The sequence below is a fragment of the Streptopelia decaocto genome, assembly GCF_964273445.1.
Source record: "Streptopelia decaocto genome assembly, chromosome: 9".
Lineage (NCBI taxonomy): Eukaryota > Metazoa > Chordata > Aves > Columbiformes > Columbidae > Streptopelia > Streptopelia decaocto.
The window spans coordinates 12,697,081-12,715,225 of NC_138664.1; the positions used below are offsets into that span (position 1 = coordinate 12,697,081).

General features: G+C 40.2%; 1 protein-coding gene across 4 annotated transcripts in view; it reads right to left on the reverse strand.

Annotated features, from left to right (window-relative positions):
* Positions 1 to 283: 283 nt before the first annotated feature.
* Positions 284 to 18,145, reverse strand: part of UACA (uveal autoantigen with coiled-coil domains and ankyrin repeats) — a 31,796-nt gene continuing 13,934 nt past the window's right edge. For 2 of the 4 annotated variants that reach the window (XM_082061510.1, XM_082061512.1), the window contains exons 3-19: positions 18,038 to 18,126; positions 17,203 to 17,267; positions 16,210 to 16,267; positions 15,656 to 15,726; positions 15,447 to 15,553; positions 14,378 to 14,559; positions 13,896 to 13,933; positions 12,477 to 12,563; positions 11,214 to 11,321; positions 10,133 to 10,165; positions 9,537 to 9,635; positions 9,275 to 9,311; positions 8,834 to 8,886; positions 4,703 to 7,384; positions 3,903 to 4,055; positions 2,866 to 2,931; positions 284 to 2,114 (exon numbers count right to left, since the gene is read on the reverse strand). In XM_082061510.1, coding sequence (XP_081917636.1) covers positions 2,043 to 2,114; positions 2,866 to 2,931; positions 3,903 to 4,055; positions 4,703 to 7,384; positions 8,834 to 8,886; positions 9,275 to 9,311; positions 9,537 to 9,635; positions 10,133 to 10,165; positions 11,214 to 11,321; positions 12,477 to 12,563; positions 13,896 to 13,933; positions 14,378 to 14,559; positions 15,447 to 15,553; positions 15,656 to 15,726; positions 16,210 to 16,267; positions 17,203 to 17,267; positions 18,038 to 18,126 — 4,000 coding nt within the window. In that variant the 3' untranslated portion in view covers positions 284 to 2,042. The remainder of the gene's footprint in view (positions 2,115 to 2,865; positions 2,932 to 3,902; positions 4,056 to 4,702; positions 7,385 to 8,833; positions 8,887 to 9,274; positions 9,312 to 9,536; positions 9,636 to 10,132; positions 10,166 to 11,213; positions 11,322 to 12,476; positions 12,564 to 13,895; positions 13,934 to 14,377; positions 14,560 to 15,446; positions 15,554 to 15,655; positions 15,727 to 16,209; positions 16,268 to 17,202; positions 17,268 to 18,037; positions 18,127 to 18,145) is intronic. The other 2 variants (XM_082061511.1, XM_082061513.1) reach the window with 2 other exon arrangements.

Genomic DNA, 18,145 nt, shown 5'->3' on the forward strand with positions numbered 1-18,145 from the left:
GGTAGCAAAACGACACCGGCCCACTCCAAACCCACCGACTGCCAGACCAGCCCATCCTGTTCAGAGAATTAACCGGTAGAAGCTTTGATCGATGTCACCAACATTATATCAACCATAACCTCTTGAAATAGACAGAAAACCCCAATAATTCAAGCAGACACCTGAAAACCAGACGTTTTACCTGGGATTCAAGAACATTTAAGCAAGTTCAACATCCTTCACTACCTGACCTATTTTGCAGAACTATTTACATCTTTACCTTTTACAGAATTGACCACTACAATGAAAAAAAGAAGAAAACATTTTATTGATAATGTAATAGAGGAGAAATTTAGAAAAACATATATAGAACTCCCTCAATAAGGAAACATACAATATCAAAATATGCCAGTTAGTATATTAAAACAAATTCTCTCTAATAAGAGTTTCAAGTAATGCAATCAAAAGAATTTGGCTAAAAGGTATCGTATATATACTGAGATGTTTTCTGTAATAGTCCTCTAAGAAATTAAAGGAAAGCAGCAATAGATCTGTTTAACTACAGACACATATTTAGTAAATATATTAAGTGTATTTATGTAATAAAAACTGCCCTGCACATTCGTCACTATGTCTGTATCCTTCTGTATATGGCAGCTGTCCCTTCAATTCTACAAAAAGGGACAAAAAAGGAAACAAATGTAATACTAATAAAAAAAACTGAGACCCAAGCCCGCAAGGCACAGCTGGCTGGGCAGCAGGGAACCCGCACTGACTCTGATCCGTATTTTTCAAGAAGATGGAAGAGAAGGTTTGTCTTTTCTGCAGCAGGAGCCGGGTTCCTGCTCACCCGTTAAAAATCAAACGCTTCCAGCCGAGCAGACTGAAGCAAACGCGGCCACTGGCAGCACTTGCCACATTTGCTCTATTCAAACAGCCACATACCTTAGCAGGCTCATTTTCAACTTCTTCCTTCAAATAGTTCCAAGTTTCATGTTTTCTTTCATAAAACTTACTTATGGGAACATCATCCTTCTGTTCAAAATAAAACCTTGTCTCGTTTAACGGGTAGATTCCAAGCAAATAAAAATACTCATTTAATTAGTCCTTACTATTTTCATCTTTTCCCATAAATAAGATTATAGTACATCATTTACAGCTAAGAGGATACCTTAACTTTCATGAGATAGTGTTTGAAAATCCAATACCTGAATTATCTAGCATACAGCTTAATGAACTGCTCAGAGGCTTTAATGAAGAATGAAATGGTACACAAGTAGGACTATTGCATTTAGATCAGAATGCTGCTCTACAACCCATGACACCCCAGTCCTACTGGTTTAGCCTACAGTAATCAATATTACAAAGCAGTCATGAAAGATCCTGGGGGAAGGGACACAAACGTACAAATTAGTGTTTTGCTGGAAAACCTGATTTTTAAGTCTTGCACAAAGCAAAGGCACTACATCTTAAGCGTATATTTAAATAAAGTCCATAACTTGGCCAGCCAAGTTACAACACATACCTAAATACCTTTCATCTGCTTTTGCAGCTGATTTACTAAGCATGTTGTAATATGTCTTGATCGGCTTACATGACAAAATAGCCACTTTCTCTTAATCACTAAAGGAGATATACAGCTACAATACTCAGCCAAGCTCATTGCAACATAGTGTATTTTTAACCATACCGTGAGAGTTCAAGTTCGAGGATAAACAGGAGTTTCTGGGTGTAGGCCTTGTTTTAAGAAGTGGTCAATCAGACATGAAAATAATTTAACTACTATGTCATCATTTTGACAGGCAGCTTGTATATCAATTTTAAAAGACGTTCTACATCTTTTATTAATCTATTGAAAGAAGTGTCAGATCTGAAACTTAACAGTCCTAATTTAGTGTTCTACAAGAAGAATATATTTCAGCTTTTTAAGTTGTTTCATACTTGGAGGTTCTAATTGCAGCTATATCGTCTTAATTATCTAGATGTCCTGCAGGTTCTCACTACCATAACCACAGCACTCCTACGAGCCACAGCAGCCGGCAGGAGCAATGGCACTGAGCACGTCAGCAAACGAGTCCCTGTCTCATCCGAATGATCTGCAGTAAAGCAGCTTGGACATCTTCATCCATGTGACCCTAGAGCAAGCGAACAGTTAGAGAAAAAATTAAAAAACCCATAAAGTGTCAACCGTCCACTGCTAATATTACCCACATTACTTCAAAATTACCCAAAAACCCTTAATTCATTGCTGTATTTTCACCACTCTCTGGGAAAATCTGAAATACTTTAGCAATCCTGTTATTTTTTTATCCGGAGAGAAAGCAGGGTCTGCCTCTGACACAGCCGTTTCTTTAATGAAAATATGATGGGGGGAATAAATAAATAAATAAATAAATAAAATTAAAATCACTATTCCTGTCGTCTGGATACCACAACCCGCTGCTGTAGTAACAGTCCCTCTTTTGCGTCCTTAAATATCTGAAGTCACAGGACGTGAATTAGCTGATCAGCTCTTTATTCAGAGAGAGAAAGTCTGTGCTACGTTTTCAACTTCTACACAATTTCTCTCCAGCATTGCCTGGGATGGTTCAGAATTAAGAACACGCTCACAGCACCAGACACCATCACCCTCCCCAGCAGGTTTATGTGACACGTTACACGCAGACAGCTGGTAGTCAGAAGATGGCACAATAAGACTGCAGCTGTGAGGTGCCTTTGCTTTTTTTGTTGGATCAGTCCATTCTAAATTTCAGCTCTGAACAGGAACACAGGTGTTGACACTAGTTTCAAGTCTGAGGTCTTCTAATACAGCAGTTAGAAATGTGTCTCAAGAATCTCTACATTGAGGTGACAGAGTAAAACAATCAGAACTTGGGAGTATCATACCTGTACAGCACTAAGGAGATGTGTCCGATAAACTGAAACTACCTCCTGGTGCTGCCTTTTAGCATCCTATAAAAAGGAGACAGGAAGAAGAGGTGAAGTCATCACATTTTCAACACCTACTCCTGCCCATTTCCAACTTTGTGAGCTTGGTTTTGTGCACTTACAGACTAGCCAAAGCAGAATGTCAAGGTTGAAGTTAGCTCTATCCCTCCATTAATCGAGAAAAAGTCACTGCTTCACTTTTTTTTATTGCTTACTTACAGCAAAGCGATTTTGCTGGAAGGCTATCGGAGACAGGCTGATCTAGCGTGTCGGCCCAGGTACGAGGAGGAAAAACTTGTTTCCTCAGTAGTATCAGCTGTTTAAAACCACCCAATTTAAGAATGCTTTGCCTTATAGGGGTCTACCTTGCAAAAGTTTAGTATTAAAGATACATCCTGCTTCTGTACAGACTTACAAGTAGCTAAACTTCGTTCACAACCATCGCTTTAATTATGAGCTTTACTGAAGTCACAGGGGCCACAAACATGTTTGTGCACAAAATCACAGCACTTCCCAAAATGTGTCCCCTTTACTGGTAGTACGCAATGATAAGCAATACACTTCAGTGTTTGCAGACAAGGGAACAAAATCAAATCCGTTAAGAAAGGATCCCCTTGTTTTTCTTTAAGGCAAGAAAACACATGGCTGATGGGGTTTTTTGCAAGAAAATATTAACATAGAACTTGCAGACAGAAATGACCTCAGCATGAACTATAGTAGCATATCTTGCAAGCACAAATTCTCTCTAAATTGTTTGTGTCCCTTTTATCCAGAAAAGTTCCCAAATGTTGCAACTCTAATGTACAGAAGGAAGCAGACAAACGTACAGAGAAGCAAGCAGCCAGAGGAAAAAAATAAAACAAAATCACGAATACGCTACTTTTGCAGTCTAAGCTTACAGCAAACCCCAGTGAGCACACGCGTGTTTCCTCGTTAGACAAGCAGCTGTAAGCAACGCTACTGCATTGCAGACACCCCCTTGCACGGTCACTCACCGCCAGCTGCTGCTGCAGTGTCCTCACTTGGCTCTGGAGCATCTCAACCTGCTGGCTCTGCCTCTTGGAGGGAACCCCAGTGGTGTACGTCAGCTGAGACAAGCCATTCAGGGCTTGTTTTAACCGCTCTACATCATTAAGCAGCTCCGTTATCTTAAAACAAACAAACAAAAAACAACACACAGAAACACACGCAAAACATCATTAAAGGACCTCTCACTTACTGAAAACCAAGATTCTTTAACATTTTTTTTTAAGTCTGATGAAGATCAGCAAGCATTGGAGGGTCTTTGTATCAGCATGCCACTGGCCAAGAGGCTTTGCAAAGATAGGGCTTCATTTTCATGACATGCTTTCGCGTTCTGCTTCCTAGCACTGAGATCTGTACAGTACCGAGCTGTGGAGCCTGAGGGTCAGCCAGCAATAGAAATGACTCTACAGATATTCTCAGTCTAATTTTTTAAAAGGACAAAGAACAGTCAGAAGGCGAGCCATAGATGACAAACAAACATAGCTCCAACAGAAGAATCAGCTTATAATCCAGAAGAATGAAACTCAGTTTTGAAGTTTATTCTAATAGAGTTTAGATACTACATTATGATGTGTGAAATGTGAGGAATTAGAAAAACGTAGTGTAATGCTCCCAAAACCAGGACTTCACCTGAGCAGATGTGGGCCAGTCCTGGGGACCGAATGCTCAGAACATGGAGTCGTGCTCAAGCACTCGAGTAGCTGGATTTGAAGTCTAGCTCCTCACCGCTAAACTGAAAACATCAAGAGCATTAACCCACACATCCTACCTTGTTATCCTTGGCTTCCACCTGCTTTGCAGATTCCTGTATTCTCTTCTGCAAATCAATAATTGTTGTCAATGATTTATCACATCTTTCTTTCTGGTCTTTAATTTCTTGCTCAATACTGCAGCTCCGTAACTGAAGCAATTCCTTTTCATCCTTTAAAGACAGCTCGCTCTTTTTAGCTTGCAAAGCCTCCTCACATGCTTCCTCATACCTTTTATTCATATGGGAAAAATTTTCAGCTATGCTGCTAATTTGGGCCTCCAGAGCACTTTTCATGGATTTGTATTCTGACATGTCAATCACATCTTTGCTCTCCAGCTCTCTTAAAGCTTGTTGAGTAAACTCAACCTTGGACTGCAACTCCAAGATTTTCTCATTTTTAACTCTGTTTTCTTCTTCCTTTTCTTTCAAGCTGTTTTTGGTTGCTACAATTTCTTGTTCTAGCGTTTCTTTCATTTGTGTATATTCTACCAAAGGTATTGAAGATTTCTTTAGATCTGACAGTTCCTGCTGTAGTTCTCCTACTTTTAGTGTTTCTTTGTCAAAACACTCCTTCTTACTTCTGAGGGCTTCCTTTAGATCCTCAACAGTGTGACCAAGCGCCTGCTTCAAGGCTTCAATCTGTCCTGCTGAAAGAGGCTGAGGCTGCAGAATCAGGGGCTGCTTGGTGCTCTCATCTTTCTCTCCTTTTTGGCCTGTGTATTTCTGCAGCAATTCTCTCAATTGCTTATTCAACTCCTCCATTCTACTTGCAAACATTTTTTCCATTTCGCGGGACTTTTCAGCGAGGATGTAGTTCTGCTGCAAGTCGTTTTGGATGGACAAAATGCCATTTCTGAGCTTTTCATTCTCCTCTTTGCACTTCTTGCTTTCCTCCTCACTTTCCCTGCACTTCTGCACTTGTTCCTGCAACTGTGCTCTTAATTCTTTCACTGTGGCTTCCAAGCTTTGTTCCCTGTCTTCAAAGGAGGCAACCGGGGCATATTTTGACTTAATGCATTCTTGAATTGTGTCAAGTTCCTTCTTCTGGGCTTCTATCTCTACATGCAACTGTAAAATTTCTTCTTGACCCCTTTTATATTCAGCCGTAATGGCAACATTGTTCTCCTGAAGTTCCTGCATGCTTTTATTTAAAGTAGTCACTGTAGTTTCGTGATCTTTTAAACTTATATACTCTGTTTGTAATTGATTCTGTAACAGTTCCACCTTCTTTTTCAAAGTTCCATTTTCTTCATTTACCCTCATGAATGCTTGCTTTATCTCCTCAGTTTTTCCCTTCAGATCTGACAGCTCCCTGGTTGTCTCTTCTAGCGTGTTATTCAAGACAGTTTTAACCTCCTCGTGTGTTGTAGCCAACACGTACTGATCCCTGAGACTCTCTCTGATGGCTGTGTTTTCAGACATCAGTTTGCTCACTTTTGCTTGCCCATCATCATATTTTTTCTGAAGCTCAGCAAGCTGCTTCTCAAGTTCAACGCCATTAGATTTTAAAGCTTCCACTTCTTTTTTGTGCTGCTCTGGAGACAGGTACACGGCTTGGAAGTGGCTGATGTTCTCACTTAAATTGTTCTTCTCTGCCAGTAACTTCTCAGCTTCTGCTTTGCTTTCATTGTACTTTTTTGTTATTTCAAAAAGCTTTTTGGTCAGGTCACCAACAGTCAGATCATTTGTTTTCTTCAATTCTTCGTGAATTTTCAAAGGCACATTCTGGCTTTTAATTTCGCTTTTTAGCATTTGGATTTGCTGCTTAAGCGTCTTGTTATCCATCTGAAGTCTTTCAAGTTCCTTCTGCAGAGCCTGATTCTTCTGTGATAACTCGGAAATTGTCTTCCCAAGTTGCTCATGTTTTTGCTCAAACCCACTCCTCATTTGTTCGTGGTCTTCTGGCTTCACATGCTGAGCAAGTTTTGCTTTCTGACTCTCAGATTCCCTCTTCAAAAGCCCAATCTCTGCCTGCAGTTTTTCATGCTCTCCTTCCATCTCCACTAACTTCCTTGCTTTCTCGTTCACTTCATTTGATAACAAACTCTTCATGTTTTCAAATTTCTCTGAAGTTACAGACTGGGCCAGCTTTGCTGCCGTTTCTTTGAGCTGCCCTTCTAACTCCATGACATTTCTTCCCCTTTTATCTCGCTCCATCTCCAACTTAACAAGTTCCTTCTGCAACCTTTTATTTTCTTCCACTAGCCTTCCTTCATCTCTCTTAAATTCCGCCACCAGCAATTCATTCTGCTTAATCTGGTTCCGCAGTTTTCCCACTTCAGCAGAGGCTCCTTCGTACTTGGTTTTCATTTCTTTCAACTGCTCCTTCAGCTCCTCTGCTAGTTTACTGCTTCCCGAAGCAGCCTCGGTAGTCAGGTGATCTTTCAGAGCCAGAAAGTGGGTCTGCATTTGCTTAACTTTGCCTTCAGACTCAAACATTCGTTTCTGTACATCTTTTAAAGCATCTTCCAGTTGTTTTATCTGTCCATCAGATTCCGCCTTGGTTCTTTCACACTCCAACGCCAACGCTTTACACTCAGCCACCTTGTGAGACAGTTCTCTCTGCAATTTGCCGATTTCTTCTTTCGCTGCACCATAGCAAGTCCTCATGTTGTCAAGTTCTTTCTTTAAAGTTTCCCTCTCTGAACTGCCTGACTGGTTGGGCAGGGAGAGCTCCAGGGGTCTCAGCATGGACCTGGACTGAAGAGAAATTGGCACAAAATGGATCCCAGTTCACAAGTTTGACAAGACACAGACACATGAGCTGTCATATACATAACTGTCTTAAACCTGTGTTGATACGAGTATAAAACTTGTCTGAGAGATTTCACAAACACACTAATCTATTCTTACCCATAGTACAGAACATGTGCATTTCAGCTTTTAATAGTAAAAGTCTTGAATATAGCTCTACATCACTGTTTCCCAACCTACTGACATTAAACTGCCAGCATAGTATATTAATTTCATTTCCATTGTTATTAATATTTAATCACTCATCTGCTAGAAGAAACTTCATTTCCCCCATCCCTCAAGCATGTGAAAATAAATTTAAAAGGAATCAGAGCAGAGTATGTCATGGTTAATGGAACTTTCTCTCTAAAAAGACTGAGGAAAACAGTCATTTAATGTAGTGTCCAGTAAAGGATGTCCAGCCAGCTCAGAGCCGCTGCATTCCTGCTTGGGACATGGTGGGTTTAGTTTGTTGTGTGTGGTGTGTGTTTGTTGTTTGGTTTTTATGGTAGTGGTGGTTGGCATTGTATGGCTACAACCCCTCTATTTTTTTTTGTTTGGGTTTTTTGTTGGTTTTGTGGTGTTTTGATGGGGTTTTTTCAGTTCTGTGGTTTGGGGGCAGTTGGGTTTTTTGGGGGTGTTGTTTGGGGTTTTGCTTGTGCTCTTTTGTTTGGTTTTGTTGGGGGGTTTTTGTTGGTTTTTTAAATAATTGCACATCAACTCATTTTAAACTTCAACCAAGAATAAAAAATCCTGAGACCATATAATCTTATGTAGAACACAGCAGAAGAGATTGGATTTTTCTGTGTTACCAGCAGAACATACAAAATGTTTGTATCCGTAAAATCCGGCAAGAACGCATAGGATGTTAAGATTTATTTCTAGGCATCTCCCACGTCTGGCGGAATCAGCCTGCAGCTGAAATACTCCAGTGTGAGAACAGTTCGTAGGTGAAGACCAATCCCCACCACACATGCCTCACTGTAAGAGCCTGACAGGCCCAGCTGACACCCAAATTGTGGCTTTAAAAATGCAGTTCTCTATCAGCAAACAAAGTTGGCAGGTAATTATTATAGAGCTGGCAGAAAAATAAAGTCTTTTGAGTTTTAGCTGAATTTAAAATGGGAAGAAATCCTGGAGGTGAAGAGCCAGCTGCACATCACACTGGCTGTTGATCCAGCAGTCTGGTGGTTCCGTTTTAAGAATGTTCACTACAGTATTTGGTATTTTTACAGCAATCAGAGCTGTGTCACACGTGTAACTCTAGAGGGCACTAGCAGTTAAAAATAAACGGCAAAGCATTACAGAACATCTTGTACTCAGAGCGATGCTTAACATACGTACATTTATAAGTATGTTTAGCTTTCCCAAGCATAACTAGCTTAGAAATCTCTACAGTGGCAAAATATTTATTACCTGGGATTCCACAGCAAACGCTTGGCCTTGCATAAGTAATAAATCTTCTTTTCCTAGAATTGCAAAGCAAACAGCATTGAGCCTCTGTTTAAAAACAGTAACATACAATCACAACAACTAGGATTTTCCTTCCTAATTTTATTCTGTTCAATGGGACAGCATTAGGCTGCATGCTGGTGTTTAAGTACTTGATATTAAAACAACTCCCCCTAATTAAGTCAGATAGGAGGCCTGGGCAGACTCCTACTAATGAAAAAACACATCCCTACTATGCCAGGCCAGGTATTGCTCTGCAGAACAGCCACAAAAGCCACCTTGAGCCAAGCTTGGCTACAGTTAAGAGCAAGAAAAGGAAGAGCAGACAGAAAAAACTCCACCCTTTGTCTGTGTATTCTAACACCACGTCACTCAGAGCAAGGTTTAAAAACTAAATATACTCACTATTACCAAAGTTACTTCCAGGTCCCACAAGGTCAACCTAAAAGCAAACAGCAAGAAACACAAAAATAAAGCTGAAAATTCATTTCAAATTTTTGCTATATGTTAAGCTAGAGATTAAAGGGCAGGAAAAGCTTTTACAGCGAGATAACAATTTAAGACTTTTAACAATTTAAGATTACTTAAATATATACTATTGTAAACATCAATTGCTACTACTGTAAACATCAATTGCTACATTACATTTTAAAATCAATTAACGTACTTCATAATATTTGAGTTTAGCTTTGAGAGCTTCAATAGTTCTTAAGTTTTCTTCCTGCTGTTTCTCCTTGGTAGTCAGGATTTTCTTCAACTCATCTTTCTGAAAGAGAGAGAGTGCCCAATAGCCAAAGCCACACAGGGCCAGATTTATAACATCTCAAGCAACTTTTAAAAACCTTTAAAAACTTTAACCAAGATCAGCACTGGAAGAACACCTGAATTTTTTATTCTGAAGTTCTTCCACAACTCTGCTCCTCTACAAAAGGAGTCATGAAGAATGAGTCAAGGGAGTATGCACCAACATCATTTGCTATTGTTTCATTTATTTGCATTTATTAGTCTGGCATTACTGAAAGTCACTAAAGAGATACTTGTAATATTAAACCTGCTTTAAGGGTGTCATAGGGATTACATGTATTATTTGTAGTAACAGAAGTGCTGTGCAGCTGTATAAACTGAGTACATATCAGTAGATGTTTCATTTAGCATTTACAGATAGCTTCTCTTTTCTCTATAGCTTAAAATACCATTACTTAAATACAATAGCCACTTGCCCTATTTCACAGTTCTATTACACTTTAAGGTGATATATCGTACCTCGTTTTCAAGATCATCTGCAAACATTTGCTCCTGCAAAAATAACAAAAAAATCCCCCACAAATAATTTTTTCAATAATGTTTAAGGGGCTTATACACAGTTCATTAGCTGACAAGTCTCCCCCAGTTTCCAGTGCTACATGCTGCTGACTGTTCCCCTGCCATTTACCACCTGAGCTCCAACAAGAGAAACAAAAATAAACACAAGGTAAGGCTGACAGAGTCCCATCTCCTGGCATGCACACAGAACACTGGAAAACCTTTCCATTATCTCACTCATACACTACTGAGGCAGAAAGGCACAGTTTTCCAGTTTGCTGATTTGGGAAAGAGAGCATTAAGGCATTTGTTTGTGGGTTTTGTTTGTTTGTACAGGTAATGCTTAAGAGAGAAGTTCAGACAAGCCAAACATTGCAAGAAGAAATATTCTTTCTAGCCATGTGGTACATTAAGGGGAAGCTGCATATACTTTTAACATGTACCTCTACAAAAATACAGTGAGGAAACAAATGTGAGCCTCCATGAAGAAAAAAAAAAGTGTTCTTATTTTATTCCTCAATTGTACTGGTCATTTAGACCTCTAAGAGGGAACTTTTTAAATATAGGGTTTCAAATTTGGGTGAGAAATTGCCTATTGAAAACCTTTGTTTCTGTTTTTGCCAATTGCAGATTTTTCTTTGTATTTCCACTTACAGTAACAGCTGGAAAATAAGCAGTGGCTGTGATAGAGTACTGCCACACAACACCTCCATCTAATTGTGCAGATGAAGTTTACTCTCCAAATTACAACATACCAGAACACCTCATGGTTCATGCTGCACTGCAAAGTATGGCCACAAATGTTGTTGTTCAAATTTATGAGTGTCAGTGAATGATGTTGTAATGTCTCCTCACATTTTGAGTATTATAAGACCAAAGGAAGAGGAAAATGTAAATGACACACAGAGAAACAATTCTCAGGAAAGCAGTAAAGTCCACATCCCAATTATATGTCCTTTCCTTTCTACTCCTACCAGCCTTGGCTGTCAGCACAGGGTGTCATCACAGCCCTCACACCAGGCAAATGCATCCCCAGGTTTACCTCGCTCAGCTGCAGCTGTAGCCCACTGATCCTATCCAGCAGCATCCTCTGCTCCTCCTGCACTTCTCTCATTCGATCTTTCAAATCTTGATTTTCCAACTCCAGTTCCTTAAAAAGCAAATAAACAAAATTAAGGAAACCACCACCACACTACACACACGTTGGGAAAACTAGAGAATCTGAACCAACAATTTTAGCAGTCATTAAAGACACCAAGCCTCGCCTAACAAGGCCTCGAATGATTCTGTGGCCTCACTCCAGGTTTGTTTCATTCTGAAGGTTTCCGTAAGTGCAGGTTCCAGAGCCTTCAAGCTTTCCAGCTCTAGACAGCTCATTCTCATGTAAGAGTGCATACAGTTTTTGAAAGTATGAACAGAACAGAGTAAGGTCACACTCAACGCTGATGGCACTTGAGAGGCTGCTCATCTGCTGTCTGTTAACCAGTGAAAATAATTAATGTTAAAACAGTTCCTGAAACCCAACCACTGCAGCCAGAGGTGTAAGGGAAGCGCCTGAGCACACGAAGCACCTTTAAATGTGCTCCCTGCTCCGGCAGCTACAGAATCACTCTAGTCATAGATAATAAATCAAACACACAAAAACAACAGGTCTTTGAGCAATCAGTCCAGTGCTCACATGCGAACAGTAAAGCATGTCCAACTCTCACCTGATCATCACTGCCTTAGCTGTGGTAACTACTTTAGCTCAAACCAAAGAAGTTGCATTTAGAGATCCTTACCCCTTTATTACAAAGCATTTCAGAATGAAAGCCTCAATTTTTCAGGGATTTGTTCCCCATAGCTTAAAGCATTATTTACCTTTTTGAAAACTGTAATGACATAGCAACAAGATGGAAAAATTAATACTAGTTAGTAGAACAGTTATGATATAGGTTGTTTTCAGTAAGACACTTAAACATCTCTCTTGAGAATGTTAAAAATAAATCTTCCTGGTTTGTGACCCATGATTTTACTGCAGGTGGAAGTAGTAGCCAGAAGGTCAAGAGATGGGCAGGGTTAAGACGCAAAGAGAATTGCAAATATTTGTTACACAAACAAGTATTTGTTTCCAGAAAAAGTCTACAGCCTATCTGCATAATTGCCACATTACAGTCATGCAATTAAGTTTTAAATAAACAGCAATATATATGACATTTGTTAATGGAATTGCTAATGATTCTTTTATAAGCACACCTTGTCTTTGGCATGTCTGGCTCATCACACACATGGGAATATGCAAGTCATGGAAATCCTCCTCCCTTACCTGAGCATTATGATCCTTCTGATACAGCTTGACATTCACTTCCTCCTGCGCATGCAGCCGATTCCACTTCTGTGACGTATTAGTAATCTGTTATTGCAAGAGTCAAGTGTTAATTTCTATTCCTGCTGCTTTGCGCAGACACCCACTCGAGGGGCCGGCAGCTGCTCTCAGCCCCAGCGCGGCCTCCTTGGGGGCGATCCCACCAACACGCAGTTTGACAGATCGCTGCTCAGGAGAGGCCACTCGTGATCTCACCCGGAAATGGGATGCTTGTCAAAACTCTAATCCTGAACATGCACATCACTGAATACTCTCCAAATAGAAACAGACACGCCGTCTGATTATAGAAGCAATCACCTCAGCTGCACATGAAACTAAGAATTCAAAAAATACTGAACTAGTTTTGCATCACAGCACAATCAAATTCACCCTCTCAACAATACCAGTGGCACACTGCGTTTCAGTGGTCAGAAGCAGGGAGCTTCCATTTTACCTCTTTCAATTCCATATAGCTAAAACATTATTCTTGTATCAGGAGTCTCTCCAAAGCCCCTCTCAACAGATTGAACAGACCTTACAATCATGTCTCAGAGTTAAAGAGCTGCATTTCAGCATAGAGATGTGGCAAGAAGCCAGGTGCACAAAAAAGCACATCAAGTGTTGTTTGACCTGAAGCATGTCTATGTAACATAAATCTTGAAGTAACAGGCCCGCTGAACAGCATTAGGCATTTAGTTACAATTATGGATCTTGAAATGACAAAATCTTGACATATTTCTTAATTATTATATTGTCCTCTATCAAATGAGGCACTGATGTTGGGAAAAGAAAATATTACACATTCGTCAGTAGCTTATGGAAAGTAACGTTACTCATTTATTGCCTCGATAAGCTAGTTTCACAGCAAAGACAACAGCCTGGTAAAATTTACATCACACCCCTGTAATCTATCTTTCTGTGTGACATATATACCAAACATCTGAATTAAAACTTGAATTTAAAAAAAAAAAAAAAAAAAAAGAAAGAAAAAGTCTTGTTAGGTCAGTTAAAACCAATTCCGTTTTATTCCTCCACCCCATCTGTTTCTAAAACATAGGGTGTCCCCACCGTACACTGGTGACATAAGCTGGGGGACACTCTTGCAGAACAACCAGCTTTTGAAGATGCTGTAGTGACACACAAACCCTCATTCAGCAATAACTCACATCCAGTTCTAGACAGCAGAAAGTTACTGAAAATGAACAGTGACCTCAAACATCCCCAGTCTTTCTGGACCCTGTACCCCAACATGATCTCACAGCAATAGGAAAACTGAAGGGCATAGTGCTCCACAAGAAGGAAGCTTCACTAGTGCTGTGTGTCCTCTCACACCTTCTTCAAAAACTAGTCTTAGGAGACACTTTGTATGATCAGCCTTACCTTCTGTTCTGGCTGCCCTTTCTTCACAGCATCTCTTGCTAAAAAAGCACCACAAAACCACAAAGTTAAGAAATGCATTTCATTTAGATCCATGCAACACATCCAGCTACCTCTATCAAGTTTCTATCTTGAGAGGACATCAAGAAATAAATTCCACCACCCTCCGTTAATCAAATACAGAAAACATTCACAAGTACAAAGCTTTTCTACAAATAAGGCTAAATAACTGCAATGCCAGGTTCAGCAATGTTAATGCCTGAGACCTCACAGCCTGCATTAGCCTTAAAGGCTTTACTAAAACCAAACCAACCCCAAAAGCCTTCTTTCCCCTTATTTCCCCTCCCAAACAGGCGGTTTAGCACCTTTTTGTTTAAAGGACTACAGCTGCCTTCCAAAGAAGTTTCCTGAAGACATAGCAGTGAGCACATAGACAATTCAAATGAAAGAATAACAGCAAATTGTTACAGCCCTGTTCCTCATACCTTTGCTGGAATCCTCAACAGCAGCTTTTATTAAAGCCAAAATGTCAATATTGTCACCAATTCTGGCATAGTAAGCACAGTCATGACCCAGGGCATCAGTCAAACTAACGTCGGCACCGTTTCTGAGCAAAACTTCCACTGCATCCTTGCAGCCATATTCACAGCCTAGCATGAGGGCAGTCCTGAGGGTGGAAGAGATTGTGTCACACTTAATGGAGCAATCGCTTCCAGAAATAATCCTTCATACACTTGTGTCTAACCACAGAAACTTGATTCAAGGAATCTGTCCTCTATCAAGAGAGGAAACTAAGTTTTAAAAAGTCATTTAGCCAATGTTTAAATATTTGTTAAAAAACAAAACACATAATAGCAGTACTTTCATGAAATTCAGCATAAACCCTTTGAGGGCCATCCAGTAACTCATACAATTTTTGGCTTCCTCTCTATTTAGATACAAATGTCAATAGACTCAACAAACAAGACAAGAAGTTTACACAAAGTTGAGGGGGGTGAGTGCTTGGGAGCCCTGGCAATGCCTTCTGAACACTTGGCAGCTTCAGGACACCATGGGAGCACCATGCTTGTCCCACAGGCACCGCACGTCACTGGGCATGGGGCAGCCATCCCTCTCCAAGAAACAGCCTGCAGAAGGAGCAGCTCCAGACAGGAACCCCCTCCCCTGTCCCCACTCCAAGAATACAGAAGCAAACATTTCAGGGCCCTTAGTCCCTTAGGAGCTCCAGTGACACTCAAGCACCACTTCTGCAGTGACCCACTTTGCACAGATACCAAAGTGTGCAATGTGCAGCTTTGGATGGCCAGCCCTTAAATCAACCAACTGCAGTTTCTCCGCCAGCAGTAACAAGCCTATATGTGTTTTGGACGCAAGAACAAGTAACAAAAAGGCCAAGCTTATCTGCATTATTGAATTGGCACATCTACTTCTGAACTAAATCCCAGGTTCTTTTTCACTGGATTTAGCATATTTACTCTGTAGCCTGAGAGCCAAGGATCAGCTTTCTAACCTTTAAATGTCAGCAGGCACCTGACAAGTCCCTGCATGCATTACCTGTTTTGTTTGTCCCTGGCATTAACGTCCGCTCCTCTGTCTATGAGGAGCTGGCAAACCATGGGACGACACATCTGCGTGGCCAGCACTAGCGGTGTCCTCCCGTCCTGGAGAGACAGGAGAAGAAGTAAGGAAAGGGAGAGAAAGCAGGAAAAACACAGGCACTCCAGCAGGGTTTGAACAGGAGAATGCAATAAGCAGCAACTTACTCCATCCTTGGAATTCACCGAGGCCCCATGATCACACAGGAGTTGTATGCTAGAGGAACAGTCGGACATAGCTGTCAAGAGAAGAAAGAGCAGGTTGTGCTGCTGAAAACAGCCTGCCCGAGAGCCCCCACACCTCCGGGGGTGCAACTGCTTCACAAAAACTCATGCAACTAGAGACTCTGGGACTTAGTTCTCACACAACTATCTCAAAAGCATGAAAGAAATCAAACACAACTGTTCAAGACACGGCACAGCATTATGAGGAGCCAGACAATCCAAAGTAAAGGTATCTTACCCTACTAACATCAGTGCTCCGAAACACTGCTCCTGATACTTGTTTAAGATTGTATAGAGGATGTAAGAGCAAAGAGACTTTCAGACCTCCAACCTCTGCTAAGTCTGTTAACAAGTTTGCTACTGAGGACAAATGTCATGAGAACGTAAAACATTTTTCCCTACTGCAGTCACGAAAATTAAAAGAGATGAATTTGGCCCATCTGCAAATTGATCAGATCTAGATTTCATACTAGTTATCAAAAAGCAAAACCTTTTACCTGCATCGTGAAGAGCAGTTCTCCCTTGAAGATCCACATTCTCCGTTGGACAATTGTACTGTTAGAATAAGTAATTCCGGTTGTCAATTAGGATTCAGATTGCACTTACAAAACATTGCATGTTTTGAGGTTTGAATTAAAGCAATAAAAACTGATTTAAGAAAAAAAAAAAAGTTTGCCGTTTACAAATATACCGACATACATGAAAGAAAGAGCTATGGGTATGTGCACTTCGGTGTTCTACATGCATTGAAGAAAATTCATAGAAGTAAATTAAGATCTTGGAAAGAAAATGTAATTCATCATGGACTTTTCACAAACACTTCAAAAGTTCATTCACTATGGTGAAAATTCTCTGCTACTTGTCATTACCCCTTTGCTACCAGTACTGCTACTAGTTCTGGCACTCCACAGAAAATGTTCTGCTTATATCTGCATGCAGACATGCACCAAGGGAACAGAAGATGAAGAGAACCCATTGAAAGTTCAAAAAAAAATTCAAGTGAGCAACAACTGACCCCAGGAATAAATGAAGAAATAATCACACAAAGCTAAGAAAACCACGCAATATTGCTTCATTAATGAAAGATGACTGGATATAGATGCCCATCTTTTGAAGAAAACACTACTCCTGAGCAGGCCCTTCAGTGTTACTGTTCCTAAATGCAAACGTATTCAGAAAAGGTGCACTAGCCTTTAAAAGACACTTGATTCCCTTTTCTCTAAGGGGTAGAAACTACAACTTGATTTGATTGTCTGTGTGAAGAGAAGAAAAAAGAGTTTATTTTCTTTTAGCACTCTTTCAGCCACAACCTGTTATTTAATATGAAAAGGACTTTTCTCCATGACCAACTTATTTTTTTAAAAAATTAATGTAATTTTTTTTTTTAAGACTACTGGTATATCCCTATTTCAAATCAGTATGTTTAAGATCATCTTTTACCCTCTCAAGAATAAAAACCATAACAATAGACAAGTTGTACTTTTCAGTACCTGCAACAGCTTCTGCAAACACAAAGCATGTCCATATTTTGCAGCTAGGTGCAACGCATTTCTACCTAAAAAGAGAGAGATTGACAGCAATTCAGGATCTATTTTGAACATGCATTTAGAATTACTGCACACAAATTTAACATGCTGATGTTGTTTCTCAGAAACTCTATTACTAATCACATAACATTAAATTCATAAGAAGTTCATTTGTTCTTCACTGAAAGCATTAGCATAGTTTATTTCATCTGAACAAAACCCTGTGGTCTGCCTCCCCTGTAATTCCATCTGCTCCGTTACCGCAAACTCTGGTATTGCACATGCAAATCAAGAAGGTAGTACAGTGGCACTCTGAATTGCAGAGGGCTCGGGATGGCTGCACCAACACCTGCCGTACCATTTAATTCTAATCCTCATTGTGTACTGTACTTCACAAGTCTCCGTCAAATGCATTTAGTATGTAAGTGAACACAAATTCATTTAAAATAGTTCCTATACTGTTATTCTTGACCAGAAATACTGATCTCACCAGTGAGACTGGGGTAGACTACATATACAGTAGTAGCATAGTAGCATAGTAGTAGACTCATACACAGTAATAGCAGCACAAAACTAAAGCTCACACGTTCATGAATGCCCCAACATGCAGCAGAACTTACATTACTGGACATGACCAGTTTCCTCTAAGTTCAGCAACAGGTCACATAAACAACAATTTTTTTTCCAACCACAGGGAAAGGAAGAACATTCATCCTATAGCTCAGCTTAATCCCACTCCACAATCAAAACCAAACTGAGAACATTTGCAGGTGGCTCATAGCCCTTTGCAGAATCCTACCTGCAGCGTCGGTGGCCGTGATGTCAACTCCATGAACAAGGATGGTGTTCAAGCAGTCCAGGTTGCCCTTGGATGCTACAACATGGAACCTGAAAACAGAAAATACCT